General features: G+C 40.4%; 1 protein-coding gene and 1 long non-coding RNA gene across 8 annotated transcripts in view; one reads left to right on the top strand and one right to left on the bottom strand.

Moving 5' to 3' along the window:
* The first annotated feature begins 541 nt into the window (after nt 1-541).
* Nucleotides 542-24,075, top strand: part of HTR7 (5-hydroxytryptamine (serotonin) receptor 7, adenylate cyclase-coupled) — a 35,413-nt gene continuing 11,879 nt past the window's right edge. Inside the window, exons 1-4 of one of the 6 annotated variants that reach the window (XM_040702417.2) lie at nt 542-1,325; nt 15,464-15,571; nt 22,027-22,174; nt 22,271-22,773. In XM_040702417.2, coding sequence (XP_040558351.1) covers nt 799-1,325; nt 15,464-15,571; nt 22,027-22,174; nt 22,271-22,773 — 1,286 coding nt within the window. In that variant the 5' untranslated portion in view covers nt 542-798. Of the gene's footprint in view, nt 1,326-15,463; nt 15,572-22,026; nt 23,280-24,075 lie in introns of those variants that run through there. The other 5 variants (XM_040702415.2, XM_040702416.2, XM_046942903.1 and 2 more) reach the window with 5 other exon arrangements.
* The window catches only part of LOC112532657, a 124,307-nt gene continuing 101,553 nt past the window's right edge, over nt 1,322-24,075 (bottom strand). For both annotated transcript variants that reach the window (XR_003075791.3, XR_006939617.1), the window contains 2 exons: nt 15,508-15,568; nt 1,322-12,301 (listed from right to left, as the gene is read on the bottom strand). This is a non-coding gene — a long non-coding RNA (uncharacterized LOC112532657). The remainder of the gene's footprint in view (nt 12,302-15,507; nt 15,569-24,075) is intronic.

Here is a 24,075-nt window from a genome sequence, read left to right as displayed (position 1 = left end):
CTGAGAAAGCTCTGGATCTCCCGGAATGGGATCATGAGTCCCAGTTCTGGGATCTCTGCGGTACCAGCAGTACTTCAAGGAAATGGTTTGGTTGGTGTTGGTTATTGCTTCGTTTTTTGTTTTTTTGTTTTTTTTGTTTTTAACTTTACTGAAAGGATTACACGTGGGGTAGTGCATGAGTAGAAAACAAGCAATAAAAAAGAAAACACAGCTACTGGAATTCACACTGATAGAATAATAAGGAAGAAATCTAAATCCTGAAGATCCATAAGCCCGCAGACACGCGTACTTGGGAGAGCACCACGAACAGCCGCAGTCCCCTCTCCCTGCAGCAGCCAGTGGTCCCCTCGCAGCCCGCACCATCCCGCAGGGCTCGGAACTCCCGCGCCCTCTCGGTGCTGCACCCGCCGAGATTTCCGCGAGCCGCCCCGGCCGGAGCAGCGCTCCCCCGCTCCCATGCCGCTGCACTCCGCGGCCGTCCCGCCGCCCGCGGGAGGAGGGAGCGGGGGCGGAGCGGCGGCCGCCCCGCTCCCGGCTCCACGCTCCACGCTCCCCGCCGCCGTCGGAGCACGCCGCCGCCGGTCTGTCCGGGCCGGAGGCGCGCAAAGAATGGCGCGGTGCCCGCCCCGCAGCCGCCCGGGGAGCGTCGCGGGCGAGCGCGGCAGCTCCGGGGGAAGTTGAGAGCCGCTCCGGCGGCTGCGAGGGGGCGGGCGGCGCCGGGCGGCCGAGGAGGAGCCGGAGCATCCCGGGCAGCGCGGAGAGCCGGGCGGCGGGGCTCGATGGGCAGCTCGCACCGCCATGGTCATCGCCCTCAACGGCAGCCACCTCTACGGTAACCTCCGGCCCTTCGCGCTGGAGGAGCCGCGGGCGCTGGGCGGCGGGAGGATGATCGCCGGCTCGTGGCCCCCGCGCAGCCTGGCCAAGCTCGGCCCGGGAGGCACTCCCCCTCCGCTGCCCGCCGCCAGCCCCGCGCCCGGCAACGACTCGCAATGCGGGGAGCAGATCCTCAGCTACGGCAACGTGGAGAAAGTTGTCATCGGGGCCGTGCTCAGCCTCATCACGCTGCTGACTGTCGCCGGCAACTGCCTGGTGGTCATCTCCGTCTGCTTCGTGAAGAAGCTGCGGCAGCCCTCCAACTATCTCATCGTCTCTCTGGCCCTGGCCGACCTCTCTGTGGCCCTGGCCGTCATGCCCTTCGTCAGTGTGACTGATCTCATCGGTGGCGAGTGGATCTTCGGGCGCCTTTTCTGCAACGTCTTCATCGCCATGGACGTCATGTGCTGCACGGCCTCCATCATGACCCTCTGCGTGATCAGCATCGACAGGTGAGCGACCCCTGCTCCAGCCATGCTGGGGATGCTCAGCCCCCCACTTTTTCCCGAGGAAGGAAGGGGCTCTTGATGGGCCCGAAGTGCAGTGCGAGCCCTGCAGCCTCTTGTTTGCAGGAGCTGGGTGCCCCGTTAGCCCCTACTTAGCCATGCTGCTCTCCTCACAGAGCCTGGGAGGTCAGCCTTATAGCTGTGTGTGGTTTCTGTGGCTGCCTACAAATAAAGCAAGCGGGCATCTGTTGCTGCTTTAACATGTGCAACGCGTGTCTTCAACTGCATTATAGCAAGGCTGGAGCTGAGCTGTTTCTGAGGTCGGTGCTGCTGTGACTCACAGGGGTTTGGTGGAGTTTCACCAGGTCAGAGCTGGCTCAGGAATTACAGCTCATTAGGTTTTTACCGTTGTTCTGGTACAACCTGGGAATAGCTGAGTTTCAAGTAGCAGAACTGTTTTGAACAAGTAATCTTGTGACTGAAGTAAAAATTGGTCTGAAGTATTTGCTTCTCTCTATATATATTTTCAGTTCCCCTTAAAACAACAAACAGAATATCCTCATGGACAGCCAGCTTCTTCCAAAAACTAGTCCAGGCAAGCATTGGAGCAATAAGAAGGTGTAGATAGGCTGCAGGAGGAACTTAGGTATTTCTGTTGATTTCTGGCCATCCCTGAGATCTCACATATGCCCATGTCTAAGCTCTCCTCTGCAGAGGAAGGCTCATATATTCCTTTAATTCCCACAGGTCCAATCTGAAATCAGATGCAGCCTGTAACTTCCCTTTTGCACAGCCTAAGTCCTGTGCTGGGCATTTTAGCATCTAGAGGGAGGCTGTTTTCCTTAGAACTCAGCACAGCTAGCAGAAAGCAAAGAACTTAACTATACCCTAGGACTTTATCAGAGTCCAATATCAAACAGTTGCCTTGGCTGTTGTCTACTTCAGAAAGTTTTTGGAAAGGACTCTGCACTGAGTTTCTGCAGAGAAACAGCCTTTCAAAAGAGCCCAACAATAGCCAGAGGTTGTTTCATTCATTTCAGGTCAGTTTCTATTCATTTCAGGACTTTAATTTCTTGTAAGAATTCCCTGCTCTGATGTTCTCTACTTTGTGAATTCTGCTTGCCTGGCAGTTACGTGAATACTGCAAAACATCTTATAGCAATGAAATCTATAGACAGATTTTGACAGCATCAAAGGGTTTTGTTATTGTTGTTTTTGCTTTGATATTTGCCATCTTTTAACTTAATTCCAGTATTGTAAGAAAATACAAGTAGAGTTATCTTCCTTCCCAGCGTTATTCTATTTGTCTCACCTTGACATTTTTGAGATAGGTCATTTCATTTTTCCACACTTGCAGCATAAAATGTTTTCATGCATTGATCGTTGTTGATGCTCGTGTCTGAGCTCTCCATCTCTATTTCTAATAACCTCCTTAAGACAGGTTAACGTAATTAATCTCTCTTACCCAAATAAGGATGTGCGGCTGATTCACATAGCAGCAATGGAATAATTCATTTTTCTTCCTTGTCATTGCTTAGCTTAACATCTGAGCTGACTGCTGTGTGCTGAGCAAAGCTTTGGCTGGGCTGGTCATGGGGATGAGCAGGTCTCTCACTTTTTTCTTCCTTTTATATTCCTCCTCTCAAATAAAAACTTACAAGAGATAGAGCTGTGTATTTTGAACAGAACATCACCTATTATGAATGACTGGTTTTCATTTACTGCTTTAAACTAGAATCGTTCTCCTCTTGTCTATTCCTACCTATGCTACTGAATGTTTGTTGAACACGATATCTTCATAATTCATTATACCCTTATCTACTTCCTACTTGAAATCAAAATTCTATCAATCCATCAGGATGCTCTAACCTCTGTAATTCACATCCATTTACTGGTTAAGATAGGTGACACTGTAAAGAGAAGGAGACAAGTCAGCAATTCATTAGCAAAATGTCTTCACCATTTGACAACAAAGAATTTTTAAAATCCATGATTTGCAATCGTATTTAAAAATAAATAATCTTAAACTGCTGTGAAAGTGCTCAGACAGACCGAAGATGAACTTGAGAGGTTCAGTAGTCTTTGAATGGTGACTATGTGGAAAATGCGCAAACCAAGGAGTGGTGATGAAAATAAATGTGAACGATGAAATGTCGCCACTGTAAGTTAGTGCTTCCAGCTTACCTGCTGTTGTTCTTACATCTATGTGTAGTTAGGAAAGTTTTAACAAATCAGAGAGAGACATACCTCTGAAATACAGAGTACCTCTAGGTAAAGTAGTGGGATAGGAGTTAGCAAACTATAATACATGAGAGGCTACTTTCACAGGGACCATTTTCCATGGGTATGATGAAAACACTCGCATGTTTTATGTTACCTAGGAGAAGATCTCTGGTGATAGAGCCTTTATAGTCCCAGTGCAAAGAATACAAATATGAGATGAACCAGGAAATCCAGAAGCAGGGGACAACTGAATGAAATTCACTGTGGTTTCAACATGGCCACTGCCCTGTGTGCCATTACATACACTTAAACCTTGTAGCAAAATTTAGTAGTCCTGTTGTCTCCTGCTTAGAGAGAAGGGACAAGATCTGGTAAAACTGAACTTTTTTTTTCCAAATAACTACGAACAGGACTTCCACCTGGCTTCTTGGGAGAGTTTGGGAAGCCTTTGTCATCTGGTAGCATCTCTCCTGAAGGGAAAGATACAGCTGTTTTAGGCAGTGCAGAGACAGCAGAGAAGTTGAATGTTTTCAAGTTTTCATTATTAAACCCCTGGGTTATTCCCAAAGCAGATATCACTCAAATGTAAACAGCTGAAAGAATGTTACTATTGAATTAATCTAAAACAAAAAGTTTGGCAAAGTTTTTATGGAGAGATAGTACGGTTTGTTGGACAAACAAATGTGGCTGGTAAAAAGAATTTAAAGCCCATCCAAATAGGATGAAATGAGTAAATTCCAATTGGATTTGTTTCACTTGCAGAGATATAAGCTATTGGCTCATGTCACTGAATGCCAGCAGCTGGCAGGCCTACTGCACATGCAGAGATTGTGCTGCCAGCCCTCAGGAACAGACACATTTTTCACCTGAATTTGCAGGAAGATGCAGATTAACATGGAGACTACAAGTGGACCGGTTTGATTCTGTTGCACAAAACATTTTTTCCCTGGTCAGACGCATCCCACACTGCCTGTCCCAAAGGAGCATACCATTGCCTGAAATAATACAGAAATGTCTCGAAGGATGCCTTTTACTGGTCTTTCCTTCTCTCCTGCTTTTATTTATTTGTTTATACAGGTAGCAAAGTGTCAGCAAAATGTATCACTTGTGTTTATAAGCAGCTGGTTGACAGAGGCCTGCAGGACAGCAAATGCAAGGCTCACCTCTTTCATAGCAGCAGCATCGTGCCAGGGCTAGGCACCACATCAAGTTTTTTACCCTGTCTGTGTCTAACCACAGGTTCCCAAATAGGATACATATTTGAGAAGAGTGTTCTTGAGGGCAAGGGTTTGAGATTCAAACACAACCTGTCTTTTGTCTGAAAAGAGCTGCTTGTGCTTTTTTAGGTTGCTTCTGCTCTAAGCTGTATAAATGTTAAGACTGCAAACATGCTAATATGCAGATCTCTGACTTTGTACAGCGTGCACAAGGAGAGGCCAGTCTGAACAGGTCATACTGTTATCTACAGAGAACTGAACTGTGGAGTGATCATGAGAGAAAGTCTATAACAATATCAAGTTATGGACTATTTGGTTTTTTTATCTCCCTTTTATTTCACAACACAAAAACCTTCACAGATCTTTATTGCAGTGATCTGACGTTAACGTATTTTTCAGGAATCTCTGCCTCATTTAAGTCCTCACTTTAGGAAGGAAGCTGACTGCTTACAGGCAGAAGTAGAACCAGATGTGACATAGACAAGTGTGTTTCCACCTTTCCAAATATCGTAAGGATTAAACAAGTAAGGCAGCTTGATACCACCACCATCGGTATCACCTTTGCTATACTCTATCCATGATATGAGTGGTAGCTCTGGAGAAAGGTAGGAGTTACCAAGACTGGTGAGATATTTGTGCCTCAGTGAACAGTAAACTACTTAAAGCATTTCTTAGTTTAGTTTAGTTTTGTTTTCCTTTTAAAGCTCCACTTTTCTGGCTCTGAATTAAATTATATTACATTTAGATTTCTTTACATTTCAGAGAGCTTGAACATCAGCAGGGAATCACGAGGGAAAGGTGCAAAGCCTGTCTTAGTGGGTGAATGAACATCAAAAAGGAATTAATTGAATTTAATCTGGTGTTGTTTGCCTGCTGATTCATCATGTTATTCTGACCCGAGATAACTACAGAAATTCTCTTTTGGAGAGTATCCACTGAATAATTGCATCAGTAGCAATTTTTAATTCAATTTAAAAATAACTCCTTGCTTTAGAAAGTAATAAAGCAACATAACTATAGCTGAAGAATTATAACACTTGCTCCACACCCACATAAGTAATGAAGCACTTTTGGAGGAACTTTACCAGTCTGTATCCTAGCCAACAATCTATGAGTATTTCAGACTTCCTTTAAATTGATGAGGATTTTCAATTCTCATGCAAATAGTATAGCAGTGTGACTTTTTGTTGTTCCTGAGACTTTTATACACAAGGAATGCTTCTCTTTCCCCTCTCTGTATGATACCTTTTTCCATGCTCCATGTAAATACGAATAATTATGCTTTATCTTAGCATATAGATGCCCATAAGCACTCACCCATTTCATGTTTCCGGAAGCGTTGCTGGGAACTGAGGAGTGCTCACAGGAAGAATTTGTACATGACTTGTAAATAAAGTCTTCAGCACTTTAAATAGCATCCAGGTGTCTACACTCTGCCTACATCCAAAACTGATTACTTGACCTGAAAACCCTGTCAGCAATATCCTAAGCCTAATGACACCTAGAAGCCCTGTGTGGGCTTCGGAATAGATCACTTGTGCCTCTAGGCAGTGGGTGAAAATGCTGCAGGCTGTTCTGCTAACCCTGCTCATTTTCTTCAGAATATATGTGTAGACAGGTATGCACAGCCAGATACCAAAAAGTCCTGTATGTAATTTATTTTGGATCTAGAATAAATGTCAGCACTGACATGCAATTTCCCCAGCTCCAAGGTATTTTGTTCAGTATACAGAATAGAACAAAGGTATAGAGCAAACATTTTTATCATTGCTTCAGGCAGTGCTTGTCCTTGCAGTCCTATGGGCTAGCACTAGCCAGATCTGTGATGTTTGCTAGGAACTTGGCTTGAGTAGGGTCCCCTATGAGGCCCCCTGCTTTATGCTCTGCTTAGGGAACCTTGGTATGGAAGGGATACAGGAAACAGAAGTACTGCAATGTAAGGGCTTTCTTCAAACACAGGCTGTGGGCAGTGAGTCTTCTAACTTTCATTGCTTTAATTGCAAAGTGTGTTCCTTTGTGTCTTTGCAAGGTGTAGGCTGTCAAGTCCTGAAAGGAGTGGATGTCCTGAAGTCACTGAAAGCTTCAGAAAAGCAGAAAGCTTTGATTCATCTAAAAATAACTTGAAAGAAAAAAAAAATAACAGAAGGAATTACAGGAAAAGTATTTGAAGGAGTCACTACAATTAAAGTCTATGTTGCAGAAGAAAGCTATCAATATGGCAGCAAATTCCTAAATGGCAGAGGCATTCTTTCCATTGCTCAATCCAACAAGCAATGGTGCTCTTTCTGAGTCTGTAAATAACTTATCTAGCTCACAGAGATACAGGCAATATCAATACACTAAAATTAAAATCAAAAAAGAAAAGCAAAGCAGATGTTTTTTATTCCTTTCCATATAGATTTTCTAATTTAGTCAACTTGAAGAGGAGTTACTCACACTGTAACCTGTTCTTGGCCATAGGGATTGTTCTGTTACATCTTCGCACAGATACTAGGCTTCATAAGTGACCTTGTCATGCACAGTAAATAATGGAAGGTAGCAAATAAAAGGTATTCTAACAAACAGGCCTTTTACTACCAAAGTGTGTGGAAGTTGTGTCATTCTGGAGTGGGAAGAGATATAAGATCTGGACAGGAATCTTGTGACTGTGCTGTAGAGGCTGAAAAACAATGGGAAGGTGGAAGACATTCTTTTGCTGTTATGTACTGTGTGCATGTAAGAAGGGAACCATGAAGTGTGCAGATGCAGGATAACCTGGAGGTGACAGGAAAAGATAACTGCAATTGATCATGGTCCCACATATGTATTAATGGGGAATAATAGTTCGATAACTAGCAGGAGATTTCCAACTACACCACATTTACATGAATGCCTTTTCTTGAAACTGGCTTGTTGCATTTTTCCCCCACATTCCAAACTATCTTTGGTTTGCTCCTACCAAAGCCTAACATTGTATGAGCTTTCAGAAGTGATTTTGGGGTCTCTTGATTCCTGGGGCATCATCCAGATATTTCAAAGGAGCCCTATAGCCAGAGGTAAGTAAATGTTAATTCACATTTTTGCCAAACAGGGCATTGTGGAGACATTTGAATAGTGTATTTCTTCCTGTCAAGAACACAAAAAGAGTTTCCATAAGTGAGATTGGATTCACTTCAAGATTCAAAGGAATAAGACAATGCTGGGAACACTTCTCTGTTTTTGAAAGGGGCTATCAGAAATATCTCCTAACATAAATCACAAAAATGCAAATCCATATCAGATGGGTATGATAGTGTGGTGTAGCCTATGTATGCTGATACCAAATTTTATTTGCCCAGAGTATATTTTCTTGAACTGAACCAGGAAGTATTTGTGGTCATTATACTGCATTTAAAGCAAGACTACTCATACTGCTGGTAATGTGTTTTCACAACCTTCTAAAGGAGCAAAAATTTACCAAAGATTGTCTTTGAATTTTCTAGAATAATTTTCTTAGGAAAAAAAACATTTTTATTTGTGAAAATCCTTGTAAATTGCATAAGGGAAGTATCCTATTTCTCAAAAAGAAATCTGATATTATTTTTAATATTGCTCTTAAGTTTGAAACACTTTATCAGAAACATTTGTGCCAACTTTTTAAACAGAACATCCCACTTAATCTGCAGTTGATAGTGTACGTATGTCTCTGTCTTTCTGCTACAAACTCCTCATACAACTAAGACCGAGGAGTGGAATTACACAGACTGAGTCTACGACATATGAGCAACATAATGTAGTTCTCAGTGCAGTTTTTTTTTTTCCAAACGGTCTCTACTTTTTGTAAGGAGAGGATAATTTCTTTTGGCTGGAAGGCCAAGATTTCGTTTTTTCATGTTGCATTGGGAAGCCAATTTCTTCAGAAGGATTGTACTACTTTTGCCAAGCTTGACACACTCAGGCTGCAAGATCTCTCATTCCAGGTTTACTCAGTTACACTGAGACACTTGATTCTTAGTAATATCATTGCAGAATTTCATGGGGAGGTTGCTGCCGGTAATGCAGTGGGCACGCTTTAAATCTAAACAGTATGTTAGGGAGACAGGAGGAGAGATTGCAGAGAAAGAGGGAGGAGTGAGCTACCTGCTTTTAAATGGATCTGAGCATCAAGTCAGCCACTAGAAACGCTGATAACACACTTTGGTTCTGCCAGCTTAATTTGAATCGTGAGTTCAAACTGGTGTTAGGTCACAAACTTGAGGCAGTATTTACTCTCATAATAAATATCACATGTTATGGCTCCTTGAAGAATAAGAAAGAGGACTAGACCACTTTATCATCAAAACAAAACAAACAAACAAACAAACAAACAAAAAAACAGGCAGAAGTGGAAGGATCTCCTTTTCAGCCCTTTGACTGTAAAGACTCTTATGAAATGAGTCTAAGGATGTTCATGCAGAAATATCTTTCCTGAAATTCAGAAGTTGCCTTTCTTGGTCATAGGTAACAACATATGATGAAAATGATGCAACAATTTGAAATCATTTGTGAAGAGTGTGACTACACAGAACTGAACCTTTTGCAAAGATAAGGGTAAAAGTCTTCAGTTACAAAGTTAAAGGCACAATGACTTTTATAGCTCTTTGCCACTAGTCATGTGCTCTTCTCTTTTGTCGACTTCACTACAAGATTTGTATTTATCTGAGTAAGTTTTATTCTGTTTGAAGTACTATAACTATATTAAAGAATGTGTGCAACAGCTTTGATTTTCCTCTTCTACCTTGCTTGTTCCATCAGGAGGCTTTATATAGAACATCTTGATTATCTGATACATATGGGTGGTTCCATAAATATTAGCTCACATGTAAATGAGGTAGTGATTCACATCTAGCAGTAAACAAGTTTTCTGGGCAGTGTGCAGAGAGGAATGAAAATTCTAATAGTGCCAGCTGTTCTAATAGCATGCAGACCTGAGATGTGCAGGGAAATAAAGTAAGTACTTAATATGTTCCTTCTATCTTTACAGCCTCTGCTATCAAACTATGAGCTAGCACAAGAGATCACCACGGGGGCTAATACCACCATGTACAGCAATTTGCTGTATATAGAGAAAAATGATCATGATTTCTGTAAAAGACAAAAGCAAGAAGGGACATTACAAAAATAACCCTTTTTTTTAAGTAATGAGAAACCAGGGTGAAGTCTATTCTTAGAGGTACATTGTGTCTTAATGAAAAAGCTGGCAACAGTTTTTTCCTGAGATATTTCAAGGAAATGGGTGGTTTTGGGTACTGTCAATAACTTGAAATCAAGTTTTTTAGCTTGTGGAAGCATAAATTAAAAAATATAACCACAAGGAAAATTACTTGTCCTTTTTTTCTCACAATTTTTTATGTTCATTTAAGGGATCATTGGCAAGTGAAATTGGAGCCATGTGGAAGAATAAGACTTTTTCTCAGACTCACAGAATCATTAAGGTTGAAAAAGACCTTTAAGGTCATCAAGTCCAACCGTCAACCCATCCCCACGATGCCCACTAACCATGTCCCACATCTATCCTGTTCTTGGACATCTCCAGGAGCCATGACTCCACCACATCCCTAGGCAGCCCGTTCTAGTGCCTGACCACTCTATCAGAGAAGTTTTCTCTGATAGCCAACCTGAAAAGCTGGGGAGCTGTTGGTCCCGCTGGATGTGTCAGGTTGGGGAGACTGAAGAGATGAGCAGGCAGCAGCTAGCTTTGTCGTAAGGGTGATGGAAAACTTCTCAGGGACCAAAGGCAGAATGTGATGGATCTCAGACATTCACTGAGTTGGGTAAAAGCAGAACTAGAATCAAAGGCTTGACTGCAAGGGGACAGTTTCTGTGGGAGAGCTGCGTACAAACCTTACTTCTAACTCACGACGTGATGAGTTTTCTGTAACACGTAAATGTACTAATTTTCCTTTAAATAACTTCTAACTTTTCTAAGTTGGAAACTCTCCAGACTTCTGGGTTGAACTTGTGTTTGTAGAAGATGTAGCCCATAATGAGGTCTCTACCCAACAGCCTTATATTAAGTTCTGCTGTCCTTACTCCCACTGAAGATCACTGATCAGTAACCTTCCTGGCACTGGAATCATCATTTCTCATCAGCTGAGTTTTAAGTACCTTCATTCAGAGATATGGCCTGTTACCACTGCAAGAGAAATGGGACCCTAGAGACAGAGCTTTCTTTAAGTGCATTATTTATAATTTGACTCCTTTTCATTAGAGATGCATTAGAAAGTACGGTCACTGGATTTCAACACATGGTTTGCACATCTCTGGAGGCAGATGCAAAATGTAACTGCAAAAAAAGAAGTCCGTCTGTAGTGTGTTTTTACTAGTTAGAGGACTAGGAAATGTAGGGATTTGTGAATCAAAGCAAAGAATACTAAAAGATTTACTCTAGTATCCATTATTTAGAAATTGGCAATAGGCATAAAAATTAGAAGGAAGAAGTGGAAGTAATGAGCACACATAACAGTAGTATATGCTATTATCCAAACTCATAGTATAATTTGCAACATAACTGTCATCATGAATACAAACCATGAAAATATGTTGTTGTTGCCATGAAATAGTTCAGATACACAGACCATTTACCAGAATAATTTTCTATAAACAGTTCTTCATGTGGGTTGCTAAATTTTGTTTATTTGCCGTAGAAGTAGACATTTAACAAATATTTGAAATTTGAAATCCCCGAACAAAGTCAGCATGTGTTGTCTGGCCACAAATTACTTGGAAACATTTCTATGCGTGCCCAAAGCAGCTGCTGACAAGATGCAAAGCTTTTATTTAATAGCCTAATAAGATGTTTTGATCTAAAAATAATACAGCTCTGGCTCTAAAGACTTTATTTTTGCACTGTTGTGTACTTGTATTTCAGTTTCCCTTGTACCTTAAGAGTATGCATTTGGAGACCCGCTTTGCAGCACAAGCAGTTTATCAACAATGCTAATTGTAGTCTCTCAAGAGTCTATTGTCCTATATTAAAAAGCTATTTTTGCTAAACGAGTATGATCATTAGCAGAACACAGACTTCTCTTTTTTTTCCAAAAATCATCCAAATTAAAATGGCATGGTGGGCTGTTCGCCTGTAAATTAAACAATATAAAGGGAGGCTTAACATTTCTGAAGCCTGGTATTTGACATTATGCCTCTGCACTGCTGCCTAGGTGGTGAAATGAAGACAGCACGTTATCAGGTAACCCAAATACCTGTAGATCTTGGCAAGCTCCCTGAGAGCTCTATAGGCTGAGCTGTGGTGATTCATCCCACACTGACAACAAAGTTCTGCTCCTAAATTCAAGTATCTGTTTGGAGATGTTAGCCTGGCGACTGAGAGCTGAGATTATTGGAAACTGTAGGTGCAGCAATACACCTTGGGTGTTTTGGTCTTTATCTACACACAGTTGATGCTACCACATCTCAAAAGAACCTTAGAGTAGCCAGCCTACTGCTGATATAAGCAATAGGAAGATGTACTCACCAAGGGGTGAGAAGAAGGGCTTCCTTCTGCTGATCCCTCTTATTTCACTGCTTCCACATGTGTTGTAGCATCTGTAAAATGAGGAGAGATGAGAGGATCCTTGATAATCTGAAAGTTCTGCTGTCATTAAAGACTGGAAGAGGAGATGGTCTATCATGAGCTGTACCTATTTCTGCTTTAGCATAAACTTAAAGATCTAAATTCTGGAATGTAAAAGGGCATTTTAAAAGAACTGGGATCATGAAACACCGTATGGCTCTTATTCTTCACACAGCACTGCTAGATACCTGCCAGTACGTGACTTCAAGCAGAGGCAGCTTATTCTTCCAGTGTTTTGACCTGGGATGACTGAGTTGCTTATAATCTGGAAATTTATCACAAACTCCTTATCTCATGTTTGTGGTGGTGTTTGCTTTCTTTCTTTCTTTCTTTCTTTCAATTTCTTAATTTCTTTCTTTCTTTCTTTTAATTGTATCTGCCTTGCAAGCAAGCTTTGCTTGCTGCTGTTCACAAGTAGAGCATCACTGGTCTCAGTCAGACAGGATACATTTATGCTGAAGGAGATGCAGTGTCTTTTTAATCTCAGATGTTTTTATGAAACTGAGTTACTTAACGTACTTGGGCTGTTCTGGTACCTCAACCACAGTCCCAAAGTTGCCATTTCCCTCTTTTATTCTGTTTGTGGGTTTCCATCTTGCTTTCAGTCCTATGTGCATTGAGAGTTGCTCTGTAAGAGGGTGATATCACTGCGAAGTTTGTTTTATACTGAAAGATAATGACAATACTTAAAAAGTACTTTTCAAGAAATGACTACAATTAAAACTCATGGTGCTCACTTTCTAGGAACAGTAGGTAAACGTGGCTAACATTTCCACAGCAGATACTATAGAGAAATCCAGAAAATATACAGATGCTGCAAAAGATGCTTTGTGCCTTAGAGTTAGACTTTCCTGCATATGCTAACAGTATCTATTCATATATTGTGTTTTTCTTTCCTTCTGAGCTTTGGCAAAAATTTAGATTTGATGTAAATATTTGTAATTTTTATGTACCCGACCCAAATAAATGTAGCAAAATCTTCCTGGGATTTTTTACAAATTCAGATCTGCCTTCAGGCAAATACTGCTGTGGCCAAAGCAAAAAATGTCCAAGTAAATCAGTTCTAGATTGAGATTTGCCCATATTGGAGTTCAGTAGGGCACTGAAAAAATCACTGTCAGAAGAAGCAAAGGAGATAACTTGGATCATATCCTTCCAACATTTTTCCTGTCTCTAAAGAGACAGGAATTTGTCTCTATAGAGACAGGAAGAGAAAGAAAGAGGAGGAGGAGGGAAGAAGTGTGCTAGAAGGGGTTGTTCCTTAAGTGCTTTGTCTGGGAAATTATGTTTAAATTGTTTGTATTCAAGGAAGGAAAAGAGGGGACATAAATATCAGCACATTTAAATAAAGCTATTCCCTGAAGATACTTTGTTTTAATACAGTGGTATTATCAGTTCAATGGACTGTGATTTTTCATTTCATTCATCACTTACTTATACTATGGAAGTTTCTGAAATGCTTCATTTAATTGTGCTGAGGAGATCAGTCATGATTTTCTAGTTGGAGTTGTAGGAGGCTTTCATTTTGAAACACCATTATAACTTTCAAAATAATTCCTTTTAAGCTGATGTTTAGTGTCAACCCAAGTGTGACTCATGAAGTGAAGCTGGAGAAAATCACCTTAGCCATTTTTACATTATTAGTGTCTAACAAGGGTTTTCTTTTTAAAAAGACAGCTTTCATAGCTCTGAAACCAAGACCCCACACATTTTTGCTGAAGATACCTGCTAGCTTACCTCAAGCCAAACAAAAAATCCCTTGTTCCTGAGAATGATTTAATGGCCTGGCGTCCCACCTACACCAGTAATCCTGAGGAGCTCTCGAGGCTGCATCAGCTGCATCCCACATAGGCAGCATCTCATGTGCTGACCTCAGGTCCTTCAGTACCTTCTCTGGAGGCCGTCCTACACCTTGCTGGACTTTTCACTTTTCTGTAGCACATACATCTTGGGACCCACCTAGCTACCATACACAGAGGAGTCATCTGGAATGTGTGTTTGTGTATTCATGTTCCTGCATATCTGTGGGAGAAGATGTAAAGTGACACGTTGGCCAAAATGTGTCACAGACACTGTGGGAATCAGCATGTTTCATTGCTCACTAAAAGTATGCTTGTGTTGGTCTTTGTGTGTTAGAGTATAGGACTGAGAAAAAACACTGACATTTTCATTACAACGTACATGAATGCTTGCACAGAGCAGGAGAGCCCCAGGGCTGAGGCACGTCTGGTGGTTGTCTCCTGGCACATCTCCTACATCCCGGCCGAAGCCAGAAGGTTGGCCAGGAGTCATGAGCACTCATCTTTACCCTGGGACAACTCCAGCCAGCATGTGGGAGGGAAAGAGACGTGTGTTCCTTTAATAAGTTGTGAGTTTGAGAAAAAAAACTTCTTCTGAAGGCAGTAAAGAAGGGGGAAATAATGGTTGATGTAGAATGAACTCTGGCAAGAACCTGAAATCTTAGTTGGCTTTGACGATGGCCTTGAGTATGAGGGTTAGGAGGAGCCAAATGATGGTAATCTTAAAGAGGAAAGTATGGATTTCGTACCATTTTCAGTTCCTAATCTGCAAAACTTATTCTTTTGATTCCTCTTTGTTCTTTTGCTCAGGAAAAAAATCTTTTGACTCTATATAACTAAGGAGGCATTGCATCTCAATTGAAACTTCAAGTTACTCTCCCTCTCCTTGCAAGGGCAAAGCAGCAAATAAAACTTCTCCTATCAGCAACTATTCCTAATCTCTACCTTACTGTTTCTGCCTGTCAACAGGACAACTTCTGTTAGCATGCTGACATCCAACTCATGTTTTTCAGTACTGGCCTGCCCATAGGATCCAATTAAGTTCAGGAGCTTGAACCTTACTTTCAGTCATATAAGTGGCTGAGGGCAATGAGTAAATAGATCATCTAAAGCTTTTAGATCCTCTAATCATGTAAGCATTAAGTAAAAGATAGTGGTTAATGCCCATCTTCTGACAGACTGTGTAATCACAAGAACAGTGAAGCTTATTGTGCAGGAGATAGAAATGCTTGGTAATAAGGATCAGAATGTGAGATTAATTCCTGAGGAACTAAAAACCATCAAAAGGATGACTTTTCAGTGCTAAAGCATTCCTCCCTAATTTCTTTATTACAGCAAAGAAAGAATGGAGCCACATCCTTTCTCTGCCAGCCTCTTACCAGCATCCAGTTGTCCAGTTCTTCATTCCATCCTTCCACTTGCTATTTCTGGTTCTCTAGTCTGGTAAGAGAAGAACAAACATAGGTAAAGCCTAGCACATCCCTACTTTTTCTGCCACTTGAGTTCCATGCAACTGTGTAGTGACACTTCAAGTCAAGCTTCATCCCTCCTCAGTGGCTTTTGAATCATATGCATTCGTGCTCAGTTTCTTTGCTACTATTCCTCAAACTTGCTGCCAGAGCTGCTACCTTCAGCCATGGCACGTCAGTTACAAATCAGACCAAGTGAGCGTGTTTTCCTTTAAATTCTTCTCCAGGACAAAGCTTTCCCTACTTCTGGTCTCCCCAGGTGGTATCTGAGGGCTAAAATATATTCTTTATCCTCAGAAAAAGAGCCCAAGCATCTTGTGATAACTGATGAGATACCTCATCATACACACGAGGAAGAATGAATAGTCACATAGACCCAGAGGTCCATGTATGATTAGATACTTAGACATAACCATGAGGAGTTTCAGTGAAGCGAGGCATTGCTTAAAAAATCTGAGAAACATTTTTGTGAGGAGTATTCTTGAAATATCTGCAGTGCATGTTGTAATTTGTACTTAATCATGTATTCTGATTATACACTGTTTCACTTTTGGGAGGGAAGAGCAATTTAAGAAAAGCCCTTTACGCCTTTTCCCACTTCTCCTTCCACTATTGCTTGCTTGTTCTCACAGGAGAAAAACTGAGAAGAGTGTTACGAAAAGGGAACTTGCAGATCTCTAAGAGGTTGAAAGGTCAGAAGTGTACAGAGTGCTCTATGACACATTTACATTGCAGAGTTTCTTTTAGGAAAGTGTGAAATTATTATTTCTTCTCCCCTCAACCTTGTAAATGCTCAAACAGTATAAAGAAAAATGGGAATCTACCCATGTGTGGCTTGCCCGGCTCAAGAGTTTTTGAAGGGCTAGAAGTAGCTAAGAACAAGGCAGTGACTGGTGACAAATACTGTGATGACCATGCAGAGGGAAAATGAAAGGCAAAGGGTAAGGTCAGCTGTAAGAAATTTGCTGAGGCCTAAGGAAAATGAAGAATATCATTTCAGAAATTGTGACTAAGATAAGAAACAAAAAGACACTGCAGATCTCTTTCTGGACATACAGCTGCTACACATTTGTTAGAATGAAGGCAGACGCACCCCCCTATCTGTGGAACAGAAGTCATAGATGAGTAGGGAAAAATTAAGAAAAAAATATTCAGGGCTAAGAGAGAAATGGAAATAAGGCAGAGAAAGAAAGTGAAATAAAAATAGAATGAGGGGGATAAAAGAATGAAAATGAACTAAAGTAAATAAAGAAAGTCCATGAAAATACAGGAAAACTGGGAAAATGTAAGAGAGGAGAATGTAATCTACTATGCAAACTATATCCCTTTAGAATGAACAGATGTTTAGTTTTGATGACTTAATCTTTTCCCACTACCAGGAAAGCGTACATTTCTTGAGTTCCATCAAAAATAAGCAGTTATTTTTGAGAAAAAGAAAAATCACATCAGAACATGCACTGTGTACAATAGCAGTACAGTACCGCATTTAGCATGTGCCCACTTCAACAGTGGGAACAAATGTCTTCCTTTTGTAAAGAGAGTTTATTTATGGGAAATGTATTTAACTGAGAGCAAGAGAAGGAATAATGGAAAATGTTTTTTTTTGCTCAAAGCATATCAAATATTTCATTCTCATTCTCCCAAGCATCAAAATTTAAGTATCCCTATTTCGATAATGGCAATAGCATTGGAATAAGCAACCATCTAACATTACAGATACAAAAACATACATCCAATATCTTTCTTAAGATCATGTTATAGCCTTCAACACAAAGAAGGAGAAATTAGAGCCTTATCCATTTCTAGCAAATGCAATTAGGAAGCAGAATTTGGTGACTTCGCTGAGACTTTCTGTAGCTTTGTACTAATTCCCTACATGGAAAAGACACAGTGTCTAACTAGGTGGAGCACAGTACTTAAACATCGTCTTTTTTCCCCCCCCCTCAATTAGGGTTTGTTTTTTTTCAGTTGTTGTCTCACTCTGAAATTGCACGATACTTATGTTTAGGTTTTAAATACATACTCTGTAAGCTGTCATACACAATGAAATCAGTAACTTTCCTCACTTCTGGGAAGGAGAAAAGTATTTATTTTACTGCCTCTGAAATATACTCTCTTCCTGAAGAATACTTTAGTGGTTATTGCGAAGAGATTATGCAGAAAACAGGTACCAGTAACATCATACGAAAATTAGCAAGGTCACTTTTCACACTGTAACACCACAGTCATGCACTTTAATGCTCATGTCTCACCACTTATGTGTTTTTGTGTGTTTGTCCCTGTGCTTCCATCTCAGTTACTTATATATGTGATGAGAATAATATTTTCCTCATCAGTTTGTATATCTTATTTAAACACATTTCTCTCAGACAAAGCTTCTCCTATTTAGTGTGCACACTAAAGAGACGATTCTTGTTGTGGGGTATGACTCAGCTGTAACAGAAATAATAAATTGTATTATCGTTTCAGCATCTTATAATTAAGTTGCCATCTAATATATCAAAATATAAGCAAAAATAATAATTCCAGATAGATCAGTATTCTGGAGTTATTTCTGAATGCTGGATATCTTTCAGGAATGACATCCTGCTTCTAATCTTGCCTATGTGAACTCACTTCAAAGTAGTGCAGGTAAAGCAAACTTCTTTTCACCATTTCCTGAGTTAGAGAATTACATTTAAAAGAAAATAAATTGCATCAAACATTCCATCTATTTTTATAATACAGCAACATTAAATGGCACGCAGTGGCCATTCAGTTTTTGGCCTGATAATCATTGTGCCAGCAGTAACATAAGTCAGCCATCACAGCAAGCAAATAGCTCTGAAGAGAATGAATGGGAAGAAGGAATACAAAGATAAAACGATGTGCCAGAAATGGAAACAAGGATCTGTGGTTTTCTGTTCCTTCTGTGATACGCTCTCTGCCCTCTGTTTATGTTACAGCCTAACACTTGCTGTAGCATTTAGGATATTGAGCATGCTAATAAGAAACAGCTGTGTGATGTGCAGCTCAAATGACAACGGAGTCTGCGTAAGCCCTGTGGGATAAAAATTTCTAATACATTGTTGTAATGCATTGACACCAAAAAGCCAGAAAGAAAAAACAACAACAAAAACCAATCCCAAAAAACAGAGTGCTCTCAGGAAAGAAGGACTTACTCATTTACCTCTTCCGCTGTTGGTATTCAGCAGGTAAATATGGCAAATGGTGGCTGTTCACAACAGCTGATGACAGCTCTCCAAGGAGGAGAGAGCTCTGCACCTTCACTTGAGCGGAACCACACAGAGGGGATGGCAAGTGATGGCCATTCCTCCTGGGCTGGGCACCTGCACCAGGAGGAGGCAGTTTCTGATCCTCCAACAGGGAAGAGGAGAGGCTGAAGAAATCAAAAGAAATTAGCCCAGAACTGGGGGTGTGCTCATCCATTTAAAAAGAAATTTACTCTGCCCCTTGCTATTTCCCTGCATTGGATCTATGTGGTGTGCTCTTACTCTGAGCTATTTGAGCATAGGACTGTCTTCCAATGTCAGTGATGTAGTACAAGAAAAGATCCCATAGTCTTTCTGTCACTGTATCCACTAGATACTAGCAACAGGTTGTCCAAGACACTTCTTTCTTGTGTGGATGGCTGTATGAAGTGGACTTTTTAGGGAATTTGACTTCATTCTTTCCCAGCAGTAATGCCTCAAGGTGTTAGATATTTATGGAACAATACTGTAAGTTCAGCTGATTTGCATGTAGTGATCTTTGGAAGGTAGTAATTAAAGATTAAGCATTAAAAAGTTTATCTTTGCAATGCATTAGACAATACTTTTGAAGCTAGGAATGTATTAAGTCTTGGACACTCTCTCGTGTATTAGACAGCAGAAGTGATTTACATTATTTTGAAGTTACAAGTAAGTTTTCAAGGGTAATGGATTTCATATAGAGATGAAAAAATAAAGTTCCTTCACTTAAGCCTGCTTTTTTTTTTCCTGTCATACTACATTTAGCAAAATGGATAAGACAGAGAGGATGCTGGTATTTTTATGTTAATTAATGTATTTTAATTTCAAATAGCATTTTTGAAGCTCAGATAGCTAAAAAAAAAAAAAAAAAATGGTGCCAGGGCAAAACTAATGCATTTTAATTCTTTTCAGTATACTTCTGCTTTCATGAATTTTTTTTGTTATATTCTGATGCATCAGAAGGCATCAGTAGGCATTTACTGTGTGCAGTCTACAGATCTGATTTTTTACAGAAATCTACTTCAACTATTTTGGCTACATAATAAAATTCACTTCATAATCATGTTATTTTTAATGGCCAATCATATATTGGCTAGAAAAATACACACCTCAGGAAGGTGGATCAACTGTTAAATTTTTTTAAGCACTGCGCTGGAAGTGACACGTAAGCTTTCTGCACAAAGGATGCAGTTAACTGTTGTGCAGCTCAGTCATGCTATGCTCAGACAAATGTGAAAGGTGTGCCAGTGCCATCCCAGAAGGGCTGCTGCTGGTACTGCAGTTACATTACTTATAAGGGTCTACTACTTACATAGGTGAACTCCTGAACTTCACCCAATTAACTCTGCTCTCCTCCATCTTGGACCACCTAAGACAAGTCTCCCCCTTAGCAGTACAAGTTGTTTTGGCAATGACTGTGAAAAACAGAACTCTCCATGGCACCAACTGCACGTTCAGGACCACTGGCATTGGGGTGATGGCTGTGTTCTAATAGTGATGGAGACATGAACAAGAAACAGTCTTTTTTAACACCATGATCAATGTTCATAAAGCCTACTGCTTTAATCCCAGCCAGTTTTAATACTACTAACTCACACCACCACTGGGCGCAGCTTCACTGGCACAATGTTGGGCTGCTGGAATTTGCTTGTGCATGCTGTCAAGAATAGGACACAATAAGTTAGTTCTTTTCTTGGTATAAAACTTGCCATATCAGTAATGTTAACGACAGTGACGTCAAGAGTGAATGTTATTACTCATCAAAACAGATCATGAAATGATGCATCCTTTTGCTTCCAAAACTGTAACATACCTGAGTCCTTCCATAAAGCAGCAGCACTGGCCATAATTTACTGCATTGCAGTAAAATCAACAATGCAGCATTCTGCAGACTATGGATATACTCATATTTTGATTTGCTAGGTGAGGAGAGAGAAAAAGTGCTCTGAAAAAACATTTATACTCTCATCATCAACATTTATACTCTCTCATCAACATCTGTACTTCCAAAACCTTCACTGTGTAACTAAACACTTGTACCTCTTGAAACCAAAACCTTGTGAAACGTTTGTTTTAAGAGAAGTGAATTGCATAGATTTTCTTCAGAATTCTTCCTTTGGAGGAGATGAAGGAGGGGGGGAGAGGAAAAAGAACAATGAGAGAAGTTTGTGGGAATTCATTGGTAAGTTCCAGCAGAGCAGAAACCAAATTTCAAAGTATAAATGTTAGGGGGAGGGAAGGAGGAAAGGATAAAAAAAGCAAGCATCCAATTTCATATAAGAGAAAGATCCCATCCTTAGAAAGAACATAAGTCTATCTTCTGTAGCTGAGAGTAAATAGGCTTAGGATACTGCTGTCCAGCTACATAAGGCAATAATAAGAAATGTTTTACTAGAAAAAAGTATGTGGTTTAAGCTCTCACAGCCTAGGAAATATCAGTAGACTTCACATTTCTCTATGGAAACTTGACACGCTATAAACATGTTTCTTATCTGTTTGCAACTATTTACTATTCTAAACTTAACTTCTGGTAAAATGATCTTTTTTCCCCCAGGTCTTCCTGAATCAGCACTGTAGTGGATTGTTACTCTGTTCAGTATAAGATAGAATGATAAATAAATGCCATTTCTAAGTAAATGATGATAAAAGGAATTATTGTAGTATTGAAATAATCTGCTCTTGGCGTAAGTTTACAGTTTGTAATTCCTGCCTGAAGCACGAAGGTAAGATCAGTTTAGAGGTAGAGATCTTCATAACTTATCAATGCACAAGGTGAATGAAGATTAAAACGAATGCACGTTTAACTTAAGCGTGCACTTAAAAAATATACTATCCCCTTTGTGCACTGAGCACTCTCCTGTACATCATTTATTTCATAAATTAGCCAAATAAACTCAAGTTTCAGAATTTCCTTAATAACAACAGCAAAAGAATCATCTATGTGGAGACTGTACATTAAAATCCCAGTCCCTTGTGGCTAGAGATTTCCCTCTAGAAAAGAAGAGCTTTTATGCAGAGTACCAGCACTATAAATCTTAAAGTGAAAGATGCACATGAACTCACAAATTTAAAATATGTGCATTGAAAAAGATAAAATAGAAGCCTTAACAAAAGGTGTTAAATATAATGGCTGACTATGTGAAATAACTTTTAGCACTTAATCATTGCACTGCATAACAACTCTGTGTTGTCATTTTAGGTACCTTGGAATAACAAGACCGCTCACATATCCTGTGAGGCAGAACGGGAAGTGTATGGCCAAAATGATCCTGTGCGTGTGGCTCTTATCTGCCTCTATCACCATACCCCCGCTCTTTGGTTGGGCCCAAAACGTGAATGATGAAAAGGTCTGTTTGATCAGCCAAGACTTCGGCTACACGATTTACTCCACGGCAGTTGCATTTTATATCCCAATGTCAGTGATGCTTTTCATGTATTATCAGATTTACAAGGCTGCCAAGAGGAGCGCTGCTAAACACAAGTTCGCCGGTTTTCCCCGGCCAGAAGAAATGGAAGGGATTTCTATGAATGGAGTGATAAAACTGCACAAGGAATCTGAAGAATGTACTAATTTTTCACGACTCCTGAAGAATGACAAGAAAAACATTTCCATTTTTAAGAGAGAGCAGAAAGCTGCCACTACTCTTGGGATTATTGTTGGGGCTTTCACTGTGTGCTGGCTGCCATTTTTCCTCCTCTCGACTGCCAGGCCCTTCATCTGTGGCACAGCATGCAGCTGTATCCCACTGTGGGTTGAAAGAACCTTTCTATGGTTGGGTTATGCAAACTCCCTCATTAACCCTTTTATATATGCCTTCTTCAATCGGGACCTGAGGACAACTTACCGCAACCTCCTGCAGTGCAGATATAGGAATATCAACCGGAAACTATCAGCTGCAGGGATGCATGAGGCTCTGAAGCTTGCAGAAAAGCCAGAATTTGTTCTGTAAGGTCACTTATCTTTTGCTATGATCATTTATGGTTTTATCACATTTGCTTTTCCCCTCAGATTTGAAAGAAGAGCAATGGGAAGAAGCAGGCTTCTCGAGCGCTGTGAATCCAGTCACCAAGAAACTGGAGGGTGGCGTGGTTCTTTCCTGCACAGCCCACCAGTCCTGGTGAACCTGGAGAAATGAGACAGTGACATAAAGAATTTGGGTGCACGGGAAAAGAGCTGAAGTGCTTGATAGCAAAAAAGGGAGGATAAATTGTAGGGCAAGTTTTTTGGGCTGCTCGTAAGGAAAGAGCAAATTTGCTCAAACCAACCCTTTCCTTTGGTTCTTGGCCTTGAAATTTTTGCTGTAATAGAGACCATGGTGAAAAGTTCAGTATAATTAATTGCTTTCCACTTTGTTAATATTAAAATAAAACATATGAGATGAAGCTGTATCAGAGAAGTTGTATTGCTGAGAAATACTGTTTATTAAAAACAAAACAAAACACCTCCTCTAAGCTTTAATCTACTGGACTGCCTGGGAATAAAGTATTAAATGAAACTGAATGCTGCCTTTGCACAGCAACTGTGACACTGAAGGGACACATTGCACTTTGAAGGTGAATAATAGTTTAAGTAAATTGACATGGACTACAGTTACTGTTGCCATGCAGCATGATTAGCTGCATTGCTCCTGTGGCAGGTGAAGACCTTGTTCTGTATTGCTAATAGAAGAAATTTCTGATTTCCATTTTTTCAGGAGGTGTCTGGTCTTTGTCTTTGCTTTCTTAAACTCTTGTTTTTGTGAGCTGAACCCTTCTATAGAGAGAAGCAACTATCTATGCTCAAGACTTGGTATTTGCTGATCTATGGCTAGATCAGATCACTTCTTTCTTGGGATTACTTTCCTTCCTGAAGTCACTAAGAAGATGACATTAGGACCTCTAGATTTTATTGCTATGAACTGATTTTGGTCATCACTTCTACTTAAAGTGATTTAAAACCTTGCGTAAGAACCAAGAACATTTACAATTTCTAATTCTCATTTTGTTCTACCACTGCAACCCATCCAAATATGTCATTCTACATTCTACTTGTCCTGAAATTGGTAACAAAGCTCTTCCCTCGGTGGAACAGGATCAGATATAATACCAAAGTCCCTCAGAAGCAAAACACCCTTTGGGCTAACTAATTTCTGTTCCCACTTTCTCAAGTATTAAGCCAAAACATTTCAGTCTGAATTAACATTCCAGAATTAATTGTAGCAGTGATGACTTTGTGCTGGAGTCCTAGTTCAAAGCCCACAGAGATCAC

This window comes from Gallus gallus, chromosome 6 (assembly GCF_016699485.2).
Source record: "Gallus gallus isolate bGalGal1 chromosome 6, bGalGal1.mat.broiler.GRCg7b, whole genome shotgun sequence".
NCBI lineage: Eukaryota > Metazoa > Chordata > Aves > Galliformes > Phasianidae > Gallus > Gallus gallus.
This window is presented reverse-complemented; position numbering and strand designations above follow the sequence as displayed.